Source organism: Ascaphus truei, chromosome 1, assembly GCF_040206685.1.
Source record: "Ascaphus truei isolate aAscTru1 chromosome 1, aAscTru1.hap1, whole genome shotgun sequence".
Classification (NCBI taxonomy): Eukaryota; Metazoa; Chordata; class Amphibia; order Anura; family Ascaphidae; genus Ascaphus; species Ascaphus truei.
This window is the reverse complement of record NC_134483.1, coordinates 515,879,133-515,895,973: the sequence shown is the minus strand read 5'-3', so window position 1 is coordinate 515,895,973 and position 16,841 is coordinate 515,879,133. Positions and strand designations below refer to the sequence as shown.

The following is a 16,841-nucleotide window of genomic DNA, read 5'->3' as shown; positions in this document are numbered from 1 at the left end:
CCTTGTTACATTTGTGTAGGGCCCATTACACAGCAGGCATATGTATGTCATAATCAAAAGAAACGCTCCTCTGTGTTTATAGGGTGTTAGCGGGGTTTAGCTATAGCAGAAGTGGTTGGCGATTACCACATTTGCTTCATGCCACGTGAGCAACCATTAGCTTTCGTACGATTAAAACATCAGTTTTACCCCCCCCCCCCCCTTGTTGAATTCTATTTCCGTTTCAATTATAAAACCGTCAAACCCACTGCAATCTGACATTCACAGGAGTGAGGGAAAAAAAAAACAGACTAGGTCAACGTATCTATCCGCCCACCACTACCTGTCGCAGGATTTGCATGCAGTGAAGCATCACAGGAAGCTTTAGGGGCTCTCCAAAGTGGAGGTGTGAAGAAGAATCTCTTAGAACACCGCCACTGTGTGTGTGAATCAACAAGAAATGCAGGCTCCGGTGTGTCGCGGGTTAGAGACTTACCCTGTTTTCTGCTTCAACAGCCTGCAACACTATGCAGAGAGGCCAAAGCCCAAGCAAGGTGTCAGCGAACATGCCCAGAGCAATGTTACCAGTAAATAAACCACAGCAGCCAAGGGTTTAATTATAGGAGCACTCACAAAATCACACACTCAAGGTGTTGGATCCTCCCAAAATGTTTTAGCTGAATTACCCCCCCCCCCTCCCCCCTCCTCCTCGCCAATCAGAAAAGCGCAGTCTTGGAAGAAATTGACCTTGAACTAAATATCACCATCATCTGTTTGGGTCCATGAGCGCCGTCACAGGAAAGGGATGGTTAACCCAGTCACTGCCACAGGGGGCCCAGGTGCACATTGCTTAGAAATGTATTGTTGGCAGTTGCTTCTTATCCACTTTAACATGGATCCCTTTAAGCCAGGGGTGGGCAACTGCAGTCCTCAACAGGCCAGGTATTGGGGATATACCTGCTTCAGCACAGGTGGCTCAATCGGTGGCTCAGTCTTACTGCCCAAGCTTTAAGCCTATGCCTGCCGTCAGACAGCTTTTACAACAAAGGCTGGGTTTTAAGAAGCACATGGCCAGCAAACCTTTCCACAGACGGCTGTTTCGACCTTTTGGGTCTCGCCAGTGCCAGCATAACCAGCAAAAATGAATGCGCTCATTTGCATGTCAGTACCCAGAAGCAGTAGCTGCAGCAGAATAGCTGTTTGCTGGGTGACAATGGGGATAAGGTAGGTTTGCGGACCAGTCTGACACATGCGAATGTGTTCATACTACAAGTGTTCTTTATCATTGCGGATCAGTACCACCTAGTTCGTGATCCCTGCAGTATTCTCTCATTTAGCTAGAAAGCCCTCCCTACATAGAAACTAACTAATCATTAGGACCGTAGCATATCTGATATTGCGCAATCTGAATGTAATCATGCCTCATTGCTAAATACAGTATGTAGCGAGTTCAATCGCACCTGTAAGTCATGCGGGGCTAAATGGAGCCAAAATGACTTTCACTAATAACGAGCAATGCTGACAGCTGGTCCTTATCCGACAGGAAAGTAACACTGAACAGAGCCATGTTCATATCTGTGAGCTCCTGTAATATCTGGTCACTTTGGCCCACAAGGTGTCTTCACACCGGAAGGGGTCCCATGACATAGCACCGCTTGGTATACATGGGCTTTGGTAGAAACAATTTGATTGCAGGGATTGTTTCATCTGTGCTCTAAACTTCACACTGTCAGTAAGAGCTGCTGAGAGGCAGCGGGACAAAGTTTTACTGTGATTAGTATTTAAAGATAGTCTATTTTTATTTCTCTGCTGCCCTTTGTACAACACAAGAATCCATTTATCACCTCAAATGGAAATGTGTTTGTAATCCCAGAGGAGACTAGTATTACAGGACAGGATCACAGATTTGCGTTCATACAAAATCTTAACCTGTTTGCTGCCAATTCATTTCAGGTTTGATGCCAATGGGGCCATCAGCACACTAGAAAGCGGCATCTGTAATATTCCTAAGCCATTGACTTCTGAAACGTACATTATCTGCTCACGCTTGCTTGCTAACCTGACTTCCATTGTGTCTTGTCAGCATGTGCAAGTGCTGCTCAGTCTGACCTCTACACCCCTACCTACAGAGGGAGAGGAGATGAACGCTTTACCCGCAGTATCACTGGATTCTGCCGACTCGTGTGTGCAAACCCAGCATAATGGACCTCAATTCTCCCCCTTTCGTGTTGTCTGCCGCTGGTTTGTAAATAATTCTCCGGTTTGCACTAGGGACTGGATTAAATCCCTTTGGGGTGCAAATTTGGCCCAGAATTGACAGCATTGCTATGTACACAATGTGTGGGCTATAGACAGCCAGTACTTTAAAACTCACGCGGATTTCATCAAGTTAAACATTTTTTAGCGTCTAATCTCCAAAGAGCCAAGCTATTTTCAATTTCCGTCAGTAACTCTTTTATAGGACTAGAGCTATATACAAGGGCACTCACTGCAGAGGGTAGATAATGAACTATTTGGATTGCTGTCATTTCTAGAAGGGCTATCTATTCTGTTTTTATGACTATTTATATACCTTTCCATAATAAGCCTAACATGACACTGCTCTATTCAGATAGGCACTGAAGAGATTAATACCGCTTCCCTGTCCTCGTCTCTGAGCATGCTATCCGTAGAACTGCACAAAAGCAAAACTACTTTGTGCATTAACTGTAATAAAACCATAGTACAGTTGGCTAAACTTCACAGAAGCACCATGGAAAAAGTTACTGCTACAAGATTAAGCAATTTGATCTCCAATAAATGGTTTTATTGGTAATCGGTAGTACAAGCTACAAAGATGTACCCCCCAAAAAAAAACCACACACCTCCACCTAGATCTACTCTTATTAGTGCATTAAAACAAGATTTAATAAATGGAACGTCAGCATAATATTCCTTCAGTGGTGAATCTCTCCACAGGTCTGCACTGATCATGTGCTAAATGTGCAGTCCAACGTACCTAGTCACCATGGCAGAAAAACAATGAGGTTTCATTTTCTCATGTTATTAATGCGGATCTTAGATTTAAATATATGGCCGGGACTATGGGTTTTCCAAGCACTGCACTCAGATGTCAACTTTCAAGGCTCAAAAAAAAGTGAAACTTGAAGATTCTGGACCCCAAAAACTGGGTATCCTAATGGAAAGGTACAGTTCTGTAATCAGTGAGACTCCATTGAAGTCTGAGACTTCTGATGAAAATCAATGAGTGACTCCAAATAAGTAAGAGTTGACATATCAATGCGCAGAGAACTGTGTCATCTGTGGTTGCTTTTAATTATGCCATTCGCAGATATATAATAAACAGGTCTGTAATTTTGAAGTACAAGAACTGTAAAGAATTTGCCATTTGAAGTTACTCTATTTCGTTGTGGATTGAGACCAGAGTACAATTGAAGCCTGAGTTCTCAAAAGCTCTGAAGAACTATACACTATGAAGAACCATCACGTTGGTCCGTCAGAGGGTTTCACAATCTACATTTGACATTTCTCCAGGACCACTAGTAGAGTGGATAGAACTTTTGAAGCACTGGGAGCCAAGTAGATCTGCACGATTAACTTATTGGTAAGCATCTCCCCTGAATGTTCAGCGGTCTACCGATTACAACATTATTTGTTGCCAATCGACTATAAAATTGTAAGTACCGATTGATAAAATAGTCATCTTATCTAATGCTGGGGTGGGCAACTCCAGGCCTAAAGGCCCACCATCAGGCTGGGTTTTGAGGATATCCCTGCTTCAGCACACTTGGCTCAATCAGTGGCTTAGTCAAAGAAAGCCACATGTGCCGAAGCAGGGATATCTTCAAAATCTGGCCTGTTGGTGGCCCTTTAGGCATGGAATTGGCCACTCCTGGTCTAACGCCACTTTCTATCAGACATGCTGCAGGTCTCACGGTTGAATGTGGCTTACCAGATTAATATTATAGGTTTTGCAGGTTAGATCATCCAAGCTCTGGTTTTGAAGCTTCTCGGTTATTAGTGTTAACATGGTAGTTGTCACTTTTCCACTTCTCACGCCGATAAGCATCGATACTCTTATTTTAATACTGTTCAGCCATTTCCGTTGCCAGCGGAGTTAAACTTCCATCTTGTACAAAGTGCGCCGTTTATTTCGTTTCAGGATCTTAATTCATTGCTATCATCTGTAAGAGACAAAAAAGGCAAGGTTTAGCAAGGACAGACATTCACATACAACATGGACACGCTGCTGCTCGCCACACTAAAAAAAAAAAGTAACTTTTTTTTTTTGAAGGAAAGACCTGTGGAAACTTGTAATAGTTGACATTTTACTGTAGTTATGCACCAAAAAGGTCCAACTTGGAGAAACGTTGATTTCACTTCAATAAATTGCCATTTTTGTACAAGTCCTCTGGAGTGCTGATCTGTCCCTTCCTTGAAAAAAAAGATTTATATTGCTATACAATAACTTAACCAGCCTCTGGGATGCAAAATGCAAACGATTGTACAGGAATCGACAAGCACAGAAGTGGCACATCGGATGTGCAATCAAGTGGAAGCAGTTACCAGCCAACACGTCGATTTACATTTAACATATTTTCAAGTTCAGATCAAAAGATTTGACTCCAAAAAGCACAAAGGAACCACCAATGAGCTTGTGATTTGTAGTGTTGTTGATAAAAGCTAGAAGAGGGAAGGTAAGAATGCGCTATTGATCCCAGAAACTTGGTTTGAGTTATAGAACATTTGCTAGAAAGCTCACAATGGCTGCAAATTTATGAGGTCTGAATGATTGGACATTGCGTTTCTCTTATATTGATTGGACTGGACAAAAGAGGCATTATAGAGATAAAGGAAATAATAAATGTAGATTCTAGATCTGAAAAAAAAAATGAAAGCTTTGAACAGACTTCAATGTTGGGTTTTTATTGAATGCACCAAAGTTAGGGCAAAAACAGCTGTAGAATAGACTACTTCGTCTGTAGGGTCCATCAGAAATAAGCTTCACCATTCTATTGAAAAGCAACACATTAGTATGCTAAAGACTAGGTTAACTGGGACATCACCCATCTTCCTCTCCGGAAGCAGAAACAAGGGTTCAGTGTCTATATGTGGATTACGGTACATGGTAATATACATTAGAATCCACTTTATTTGCAACAAACTTTTTGTTAAAAAGCGGATGCTTTCCAAATAGTGATGTTATATTAATATTTGTTTAATCTAATTTTGGTGTCACAGGTACAGGGAGAGAACGCAACTTGCCCAAGGTCACAGCTCACATGGAGCGAACACTGGGATATGAACCAGGTTCACCCGCCATAGCGGCATTGACATTACCACCACGCTTCTACAGCCAAAAAGGTATTGCTAAGTGGGACTCCATCATCATAACCCCTTAAGTGCCTGAGTGCCCTGCAATGCACTGGGAAGACAGTCTACGGGTTCCGTTTTAGTCTAAAAATAAAAAGAATTATATCCTGGACCGGGGGGGGGGCATGTCACAATTGCACAACTGTCCTCTATGATATTAGATGTGCAAACAACCGTTTGCCATTTTACCATTGCAGATTCCATTAATGTTACAATACTTGAAATCCGTCTCCAAGTAAAATATAAAGTGTCAGTGCTGAAAAGGCCTTCAAGCTTATTGCTAAGGAAATGACATCTTTGTGCCATCCCATAGGGACTGCACTGAACCCAAAGCTCAGAGGTTCCATTGTTCTTATACAAAGGGATCAAAAATCCGTTCCAGTGACCCCCTTCACTGACAGTGGCCACCAAAACATTCCAATTCCATTCCTTTTAAGAGCTTCCCCAAACCAAGAAAGTCTTATAATTACCCTTTTATTTGCTCGCTTTAAGAATAATTCAAAATCACTTACTGTACATCATTTCTTTTACACAGGAACACTAATCGAGCACTCTTATTACTCCAACCTCAACTGGATAATTACGGCATCAAACTTACCGCTCAGAGAATAAAAGCAATAACTAGGCATCAATAACAGATTTAATCCGTGCAACACTTTACTGCTGTTAGTTCATTTTGGCTGTAGAAGGGAATAGCAGATTTAAACTGTCATCACAAAAATCGAGGGAAACCGTATACATCAACATACATGCACGGTCTTTCTTCTAGAAAAGTCCCTAGAAACACTGGTTTCTGCCTATTGCTACAGCTGCTGACCCCAGCGGCTCACACTGAATGTACCATAAACAATTTGCAAAGCCAGTATAACCGGCCTCACACTGACGAGACCCAAAAGGTAGAACAGCTGTCTGAGTAGGGTTACTGGCTATGCACTTATTAAACCCAGGCTGTGCTGAAAAGCTGTGTAATGCAGCAGGCATAAGATTATAGGGGCCCATGTCAAAATGGATTTGAAACCAAAGGTGACACTGTGTGCTTATTTACATGTAATTTCCCAGAATCCCTTGCTGCAGTGGAAGCACTGTGCGCTAGGAGATAATGGTGAAAAGCAGGGTTGCAGATCTATCTGAGACATGTGAATGGGCTCACAAGTGATATTTTCATTTGCTGTATGCTATAAACATTTTCCAAACAGAGAAATGTATTTGCGGGGGAAGCATTCAACCAGTTTTAGCATACCCATAAAATAGTAGAAACGGCAGAATGAAAAAAAATGTAGCATCTTGATAATATAACTCGACCTGTTTTTGCTCTCTGAATTTTTTTCAAAATGATCAAACAAAATCCCCAGTCTCCGTACACAATACAAGGCCGTATGTTTCAACTGAAATGAACAGAAGTATTAGAATCGCAATTTGAGATACTGGCTCAAGCCTTTTTGCAAGGTTTAAAGATATCTTTTTCCTGGCTTCACTCAGCAGCGCTGCAGACAGATCTGCTTACATGTGTTGGGCCTCTTCTGCTGTACAGTCCCATCAACAGAGTGCAGACTGTTTAAACTATGCATTAATTTTCTATCTGAAAACACATTTGGGGGGGGGGGGGGGGGGGTAGAGGTACTGCATTTTTAGTCACACTCCTTTCCAAACAAGCATTATAAAAGAAGGTCCACTTAGCCTGTCCAAACAGCTGCCATTTTTCGACCTACAAACATATTTTATTGCGAGATCTAACTGGAGAAAAATGTATATCAAATAATATTGTCTCAGGCTCAGATGAAGGTCTGACTTTAGTGCAGACGCATCAGTAGTACAGCCATCTTTTATTGTGTTCATTAAAAGGGGTTTTTTTGTGTGTGTCTGTCCAGCTTGTGGTGTCACCCAACGCTTCACTAATCGTTACACAGCCCTCTAACCCCCAACTAGCACCCAGGTAAAACTATATGAATAATATATATTTATTAACTACCGTGCTGTTCAAAATCAAACCAAAGGAGACGTGCCGAGTTCCTGGTTAAAATTGGGGTGCGATTACTTACTACACAAAGTGTCTGTACATTACCGTGCCGTGACAAAAGCATTTTCATTTTAAAATAAATATTGTATAAACCTACAAACCGTAGGTTGGTTTTAAAAGAGCTTTACACAAGCTTTTTCTAGGGGCAGGTCTGGTGTGATCGCTCAGATGAAACCAGCCCCCTTCCACTTTAGTTTGCAGGATCTGGGCCCCACCCATGAGGTGATCCTGTGATCACACGATTCCACTGGTGCTGACAGAACCTCAGTACTGTAAAAGGTTAAACTGCGATCAGGAAACACCCACGGAAGTAAAGGGGAGTTTCTATACGATAGTCCTCGGATCAGCACTACCGCAGCTTAATCTGAATAACGCCCTTTTATCCAAGGACTTTCAGCCACTCCACAGTTCATTCACTGTACTGCCAAGCCTACAGACTGTACCTTTCCCACCTACAAACATATCACCAAGCAGCAATAACTAACCTCCCTGTAGCACGAGGACTGCAGGAACATTCAGCAGGTCAGAAGTTCATTTCTAGGGCACTGGTTGGATTGGCCAGCAGAAGGATCCTAAACCTGAAACTTGGCATATCAAATGCCCACTGACATACCCGAGAGAAAACCCAAGCTGGCCTGGACAGCGGTAACTTCCTGGTGAAGACTGACACACACGTAGTGTGGTACCGGCACCAAGAGAAAGACTGACACACACGTAGTGTGGTACCGGCACCAAGAGAAAGACCCGTTTATGCAAAAATGCAACAAAACAGACCAGAGTATCATGTTATTTTAATCTGGTATTGCGTCGATAACATACACACACACACACACACACACACACACACACACACACACACACACACACACACACACACACACACACACACACACACACACACACACACAAATTGTACGGAGATAATATTCACAGAAAGATGTCAGTGATACCACAAGACATGCAGGCGTTTAATTCACCCAAAGAAACGGAAAAGATTTGTGTCTTTAACCTCACAGATGAGATTGAAGTTGTTTTCCCCATAGACATTTACATCCTCATAATCACAGACCACAACCTCTGACAATGAAGGATTTATTGACACATTTGCATACTTTGAGGCTCACTGTAAATATGATCTTTTCCCATGCAAGTGTTTACAGCTCAACTGTCATGCAAAGAGCGTGCAAATTCTTACGCTCATGAATGATGACATAGCATATGGAAATCTCGTCCTGTGTAAGCATGGTGCAAGACTGTGCATGGAGAGAGAAGCAGGGGCATATGTATGCCGGGAAAGACACTGAGCTTTGTAAAGTCTTTTTACTTTAAGTAGCCTATCCCCTTTGAATGCTAGCACCTAAGGCAGAGGTTCTCAACTCTCGTCATCAATACCCCTCCCATCAGGTCTTCAGGATATCCCTGCTTCAGCACAGTTTGCTCAATCGGTGGCTCGGTTAGAGACAGAGCCACATGTGCTGAAGCTGGGCTATCCCTAAAACTTGACCTGTTGGGGGTGTCCTGAGGACTGGAGTGGAGAGCCTCTGACTCAAGGGATTAAAAATAGCAGCATCGTAGCTAAATTGGATTGCATCCTAGCATTAACATGTAGACAAATGTAAGTGCAGCTACTAACCCAATAAAGTTTTTAATTGTACTTATGTTCATTAAGCGGATTTACTTTCTTTGTACTCATCATGGATATCAACTTCTAATTATCCAAAACCAAGGAAATTTTGGCTTTTTCCATTTAAAAAAAAAAAAAATAATAATTACAATTTCCACCCAGAAACGTATTGACTTATTGAAACCTGAAAAATCACTGAAGAATTGCCTGGACCATATATGATGAACAGTAACCAATGATGTATTCTTCACAGAAGTATACATATATTTTTATTTAATGTATACCTCTGTTAAATATAAATAAAGCAATCTTCCTCTTCGGGGCTTTGCTGTAATCCTCTATTAAACCGTAATAAAAAATAAAAGTTTCCACTCAAAACTCATGAGCATATTTAGTATGAACCCGTGCCAAGAAAGCCACATGGCGGGAGGAAGGGGGCATGGATTTAGCACATGGTGGGTATATGAGTAATGAATATACACCTATCTTGGTCAATGAATTCCTTCTCGCCCACGCATATCTCATTACCAAGCAACGCGACTGCAATGTTTGTTATGTGCATGGCATCCGTGATTGCTTGAATGAAGTCTACAATAACGTGTTTATGGCAGTCACACTAAGGAGCATACCTCTACCCTTACACTGCACACAACTTCTCCACGCAGACTCTTAAAGCCACAGCAACCCGGCTCTGCAAGGCCGCCAGCCAAGCAAGAGTTAAGGGAATATTAATCGGAATCTGTGTTACACAAATTAATATATAATTGTATATATTTTTTTTTTTCATGCCCTCCCTCCACAGGTCAGGTTTTCAGGATATCCCTGCTTCAGCACAGGTGGCTCAATCAGTGAAAACCTGCCCGGTTGGTAGCCCTCGAGGGCTGAAGTTGACCACTCCTGATTTAAATGACGCCACGCTCCATTCACTTCGGAGCCTGGAGGTGCGCGGTTTAGCAAGACTCGTTCGAACTGCCTTGTCTGAATCTATAAAAAGGTTCGTAAAACATTAAATCAACCTGAGAATGTCAGCACAAAGAGCAGCATAAAATAGTCAAACATTTTCACGCCAGCCGAAGGGTCCATGGCTTTAACTGCACGCAGCCTTCAAGGTACAGGATGGCCACTAGGATACATATAATGAAGCAAACACTTAAACAGATAACAAAAAGGAGTTACAGGGCGGAGCGCATTCATTATGTTGTAAATCACTTTGGGATGTAAAAAAAAAAAAATAAGTTACCGTTTAAGGGATTTGAATGTTTCAAATATGAAAACGTACATTGAAGCTGCAGTCTGTGCTAATCGCCATGTTTTATTTAAAGGGACCTTTTCCCTGCTCACCCAAGATACTTACATCGGAAGGCGATGCCGGTATCTGTCCGGTTTAAATGCCGCCGCGGCACGTAGGCCAATAGGAAGCTGTCAGGGATGACGCTGCGACTTCCTATTGGCCAGTGCGAGGTGGTCCTTTAAACAGACGTTTTGTGCCCATCTAGGAGCTTCACACCGGCAGCCTCCATCCTGAGGTACGTATCCCGGGGAGCGGGGTCCCCGGAGCCGAAATCAATGTGATTCAGCACAGCGAACCCACACTTCAAACCTAGTGTAAAAAAATAAATAGATGAGTTAAATCTCCTACCTTCTCCCCCCACCCCCATTGACATTACGAGATCTCTCGTCCCTTTCTAGGGTTTTGTGTTTGTTAACACTATCTTTACAATCAACATCAGATGCTAGAGTTTAAGAAAAAAAACAAGATTTTTAATGCATTTTTTTTTCTTGCTCAGTGGGCAATAAACAGGATATTTTAGCAGTTCAACACATATAGGCCTCTGTGGGGGATTGCTGCTTTAAAAAAGGAGCTACACAAAATTACACATTCAATAAAAAGGGAGATAGCTACACTTTTCTCCGCTAATGTGGGAGTATTATTCAAAAAATGTAAACCTGTCACTTCAAAAAGTGAGACGCTTGCCATTAATCCTATAGCAAGAGAACTAAAGCTATAATATCATCCATATATCTTAACAAAATAAAAAAACAATGCTGGTACTGTACCTTGTACCACTGTGTGCACTCAAAGTTCAATTACTGAAGCTCTGGGGTAGTAAACTCCAGTCCTCAAGGGCCACAAACAGGTCAGGTTTTCAGGATATCCCTGCTTCAGCACAGGTGGCTCAATCAGTGGATCCGTCTTCAACCGAGCCACCTGGTGCTGAAGCAGAGATATCCCGAAAACCTGACCTGTTGGTGGCCCTTGAGGATTGGAGTTGGCCACTCCTGCTGTAGCCATTGCAGCAGCTGCTGGTATGAAATATTCTGCCCTGCAGTAAAGATTAGGGAGTAGCGTTGAAGCAGGCTTACTGTATGCATCTGTTTTTACCTTTGACAGAAGTTGTTACCTGTCCAGACGCTTCCCTGCCAGTGTAAACAAAGCCAAACAGATGGAATATTGTACTCTGCCTATTACAGCACAGAATCGGGTTAAAACTTGGCAGTTTGAGAGTTCAGATTGCATATTTTTTTTTTTTTTTTTTTTTGGAAAGTGCAATTAAAATCAGAATGGTACACTTACAACCCAAAAGGGAACATTTCTACTTAAATTTTATCATTTGGTTTCTACTGATCTAAAGAAAACCCTGAATTGATGTAGAAAATATCCCATGTGAAGGGCAAGTGCAATAAAGAGCATGTAACCTGCCCTGCCTGGGTAATATCAAATATCTAGTATTAAGTACATTATGTTATATCTGCCAGAAATGCAAATATGTCATGGTGAATGTGTTGGAGGTGTATTTACTGTTTGTATTATGAATGGTAATGAAGTAAAGAATTTACCAAGAAAATATTCCAATTAAAAAAGGCTTTTATTTACTCATTAAAGATGGGGAAAAAAAAAAAAAAGCTTTTTAAGGTTAACCCAAAAGACTGAAGAATTTGTAGAAAATCTCTTTAACCTGAATGTTGTAGGGTCTACTACACTGTCCCTCATTCATCAGATTGACCCCTTTCTTAGTGACAAAATAATAAATGTTTCTTCTGACGACATCTCACTGGCCAACCTAATTTGCCCATTTTAAATGGCTCGCTTAAATCTGCAACTTGAATGTCCTTTAAAGTGCAGATCCTGCTTCAAACACTCGTTAAAGGGCTTATACAATATTCTGTTCGTACAAGAACGCCCAAAATAAATTCTTGCTATTACAACCCAATATAAACCTACACAAATTGTATGTACAGTATTCAGTTCTCCCTACTTAATTCAACATTGTTCCCTTAAAATGTGCCCTACGCACTTTCAATGCCCACGAGTGTGAATACACGTGTTTAAAAGGTTTGTACCTTATCTTTTTACATTTCAAAGCTTGATTCACCGTTCCATTTGCTTGCATCACATCCACAGAATTTTCTATGAATCCTATTTTAAAAGACCTACTCCAAATAAAAATACAAAAGACCTATGGAATGAACCCAGTCTATTTTTCTTAATACAATATTACCGACATTTATATTAAATAGTGTAGCCCACCGAACTGGGTCAATTGGTACATGTATATGCAAAAACCTGTTATGCTCCTCTGTACGCACTGATCATACATACATACAGAATCATTCAAGACAGCCATATAAACCCTCCCATAAAGTGTAATTGAAAAGAGAGTTTTGCACCATTGATGCTGCGTATTTCACCCTTTACCAAAATACCGTCGCTGTATCGGACGCTCAAACCAAACATGGCCAGACTGCCCTCTCCCACACTACTACTGCGCATACAGACGCGGTTTAGGCGTACAATTTAAACACATGGGAAAGAAATACTTCCTTCATAAAAGTACCAACGAAACCAGTTAACATCAAAAACATTAAGCTTTGCTTTCTCATTGACCAATTGCGACTGCCACATGTTTGAAAAATCCTAGGGGTGGAATTTACTTTCATTTTATCTGCTAAAAAAAAAAAAAAACCACTGTCACATGGAATTTTTTTTTTTTTTTATACAATTTTTGGCAAGCCAATGAAGTTTTGCAAGTCATTCCTAAAAAGCTGAATTCAGAGATTCGGAAGGTCAATGTGCTTTTGTCTGGACAGATCAATATATCACGGGTTAAGTTAAAAAGCAACTTCTGCATTCCATACTCCGTGTATCAAACTGCTGAAGAACCTTTAGCTCTTAACGGTCTAATTTACTGATTACGGTCACACCCTCCTGTTCAACACCGCGCCCTTAATACACTGTACATCCTGCAGATGTGCACACAAGGACACGAACTCGCTCAGATTCTGGAGCACAAATTCAACATTTAAAATAACACACTATTTACAAAAATACATATATAGGCTAACGCAGCACTATATTAGTATATAAATACATATCTAAATATATACTCACACAGCGTTTAACTCCTTTGGGTGCACTCCAGGGTCCCATGACGTAGTAGTTGCATCCTAAGGACGACGCTGGTTTTTCTAGGGGAGATGGTGGTCTGCGCTGCTTTGGAGTCACTACCAGTCACACAGTGGAAAGGTCTGACCTTCCATTGTTATCAGTGACAGAGCGATCACTTTGGTGCCTTAAGTCACTCAAAGGGTTAAAACAGGGGTGGATTCAGGGGCCACCGCCAGGTCAGGTTTTCAGGATATCCCCACTTCAGCACAGGTGGCTCAATCAGTTGGCTCAGTCGAAAACTGCACCGCCTGTGCTGAAACTGGGATATCCTGAAAACCTGACCTGTTGGTGGCCCCAGAGGACTGGAGTTGGCAGCCCTTGATCTAGTCTTTCCAGCTGGCTGAGAGCAGGCAAGAGAAGTTAGAGGCCTCACTCCTCCCCGGCATTTAAATGCCCTGGGGAAGAGTGCGGAGCCTCTGTAACCGCCGCACCCCACATCCACCCCTTAAAAAATCACCCCTCCACCCCCCGGCCCCCGAGATAGAGAACGATTCACATGGCTTTTACACTTCCAGGTTGGCCAATGAGCTCATCAGGTGAATCTGTTTATGGCAAAGAGAAAATACTGTTAAATATTATGAAATGTGTGTGTCCTACAGTTCGGTTTCCCCAGAGCTTTCATACTTTCATTTCAATGTTAACATGTTCAAGACCTTGGCTCAACCACACAAAATAACACGGGATTACAGATTATGCACATTATTGCTGCACCGACTAACTACAGGCATACCCCGCATTAACATACGCAATGGGACCGGAGCATGTATGTAAAGCGAAAATGTACTTAAAGTGAAGCACTCCCTTTTTCCCACTTATCGTTGCATGTACTGTGCTGCAATCGTCATATACGTGCATAACTGATGTAAATAACGCAGGTATCACAGGCTCTTTAGTCTCCCCGCTTGCGCACAGCTTCGGTACAGGTAGGGAGCCGGTATTGCTGTCCAGGACGTGCTGACAGGCGCATGCGTGAGCTGCTGTTTGCCTATTGGGCGTTATGTACTTACTCGCGAGTGTACTTAAAGTGAGTGTCCTTAAAGCGGGGTATGCCTGTATATAGATCTGCAAAGATTTGGGGTGCTATTGCCAAGGCCAATATGCAGTCACTGGGAGTCTTTACTGCACTAAATACCATTGCATTGTACAGTAGACATATTGGTCCTTGGGAAGTGTACATTTCTTACAGGCTGTGAAAGCTTTCCATGGATTCAGACAAGAGCTCTTCATCGGTGCAATTGCAGTATACAGGCATACCCCACCTTAAAGTACGCAATGGGACCGGAGCATGTATGTAAAGCGAAAATGTAGTTAAAGTGAAGCACTCCCTTTTCCCCACTTATCAATGCATGTACTGTACTGCAATCGTCATATACGTACATAACTGATGTAAATAACACTTTTGTAACAGGCTCTATAGTCTCCCCGCTTGTGCACAGCTTCGGTACAGGTAGGGATCCAGTACTGCTGTTCAGGACGTGCTGACAGGCGCATGCGCGAGCTGCCGTTTGCCTATTGGGCGACATGTACTTACTCGCGAGTGTACTTAAAGTGAGTGTCCTTATACCGGGGTATGCCTGTACAGATACTTTGCAATGTCACAAGTCTGTTCTTTATAGCTACTACAGAAATACACAAGGGAGACAGAATACATACACAGGCAGGTGTGAAGTAGAAAATCTGGAGACCAGCAAGGTTTAAAAAAAAGCTTTAATACATTGTCATTTCATCTTTGAAGAACTTTTGTCCATTAAAAAGGTGGACAAACCACAACAAAGCCAATATTGTGCGGTACATTCCACAATAGAACTATTACAGAACAGAAGGGAATCCCCAATATACCACCAATGATACAGAACTATAGAGTTTGTAACATGTTGCGTGTAATGCATTGATCAATGGTGCGGAAACGGACACGTGCTTGAATTTCGGCAAGGTGTAAAGTTGTCTTAAAGTTAAAGAAAGTCTTTACAGCAAGAGATACCCAAGGGCCGGTGTAGTTTACATTAGCAGAAAATGGCAGAAATAAAGTGGCAACATCGGTTGGTTTCAATTCAAATCACACCCTTAAGAATCGAGCCGTTTCCTGCCCTGATGCAGAGACATCAGCGAGTACGTACTTCTCAAAATAGCTCTGTGTGAATTTAACAGAACAATCCTATTTCTACAGACGAAAAATTTGGGAGATTAAATGTGTGTAGAAAGAAAGAGGAAAAAAAACCACCCTATCATTTGAGACCTACATACAATTGATAGGTTAGAACAGAGATGCGCAAGCTGGGGGGTGCAAGATTTTTTTTGGGGGGGGACCATGGCGGTTACAGAGGCCCGGCGCTCTTCCCCAAAGCAATTAAATCCAAGGCCTCTGTAACTTACTTACCTTGGCTTTGGGCGACGCAGCGTCAAATGATGTCGCTTGGTCATGTGACATGACATGATCCTGCCGCGTCATTTCACTCCGGTTCCTAGGTAAGGGGGGGGGGGGGGGAACGAGAGCAATGGGGCTGAGCAGGGAGGGTGGCGCAGCGCAGAAAGTTTGCACATTGCTGTGTTAGAATATTAATTTTTCATTGGGCTCTGCAAAGTGACTATTTTGTAGCAAAATACCCAAAGTGCCTTATTGCCTACAGAGCCACCCAATTTTAAAATTAGCAAAGACTTCCATTGCAGTAAGACACTAGACTAAATGTCTAAATAGGAACTTAAAAAAAAAAAAAAAAAAAGCTAAAACATGTTGCAATTTTATAGTGGTCAAAAATAAGAAATTAACTTTAAAATAACCATTCTATTTAGTTTCCAGATTGCTGCACCATTTAACAAACCTGCCAAACAAACAAAAAGTGACATATTTCACTTGAAACCACTTTACTATAACACTGGGCAAAATAAGGGTCTGCAATGTGTTTGTAAGCTTCAGGGATAGTAAATCAGCAGATCACAGAAACCCAACTCTTTGCAATTTTAACGAGCTTACAATTGGTTTATTAGACAGCAGAGATAAGGGGTAATACTCTGCCTTAGGAAGTTTTAAACCATTGCACAGGTGGGCATTTAAATAATAGGGTCAGTACGCTATAGGGTCGGCCTGCTCAATTCCAGTCCTCAAGTACCATCCCATAACATGTCAGGTCTTCGGGATATGCCTGCTTCAGCACAGGTGGCTCAAGCAGAAGCACAGTCTTCGACGAATGGATAGATAAAAAAGGAAGGGAAAAAATAATTCACCAGCCTATACACTAAAGCCATATCGCAAGTCTTTAAGCAGCGGTGTTTTTTCCCCCCGGCAATATGTACGCATTATTTGGAACAGTGCATGCAAATTAGGATTTAGCGGCTAATTACTTATCCACATGCACTAAACCAATACCTGGCGATATCGCAAAAAAAAACAAAAAAAGCGCAAA

At 41.9% G+C, this 16,841-nt stretch overlaps 1 protein-coding gene across 4 annotated transcripts in view; it reads right to left on the bottom strand.

The window, feature by feature from the left end:
- The window catches only part of FAM53A (family with sequence similarity 53 member A), a 72,391-nt gene that overhangs the window by 37,998 nt on the left and 17,552 nt on the right, over positions 1 to 16,841 (bottom strand). For all 4 annotated transcript variants that reach the window (XM_075571205.1, XM_075571224.1, XM_075571221.1 and 1 more), the window contains exon 2: positions 3,932 to 4,163. In XM_075571205.1, coding sequence (XP_075427320.1) covers positions 3,932 to 4,048 — 117 coding nt within the window. In that variant the 5' untranslated portion in view covers positions 4,049 to 4,163. The remainder of the gene's footprint in view (positions 1 to 3,931; positions 4,164 to 16,841) is intronic.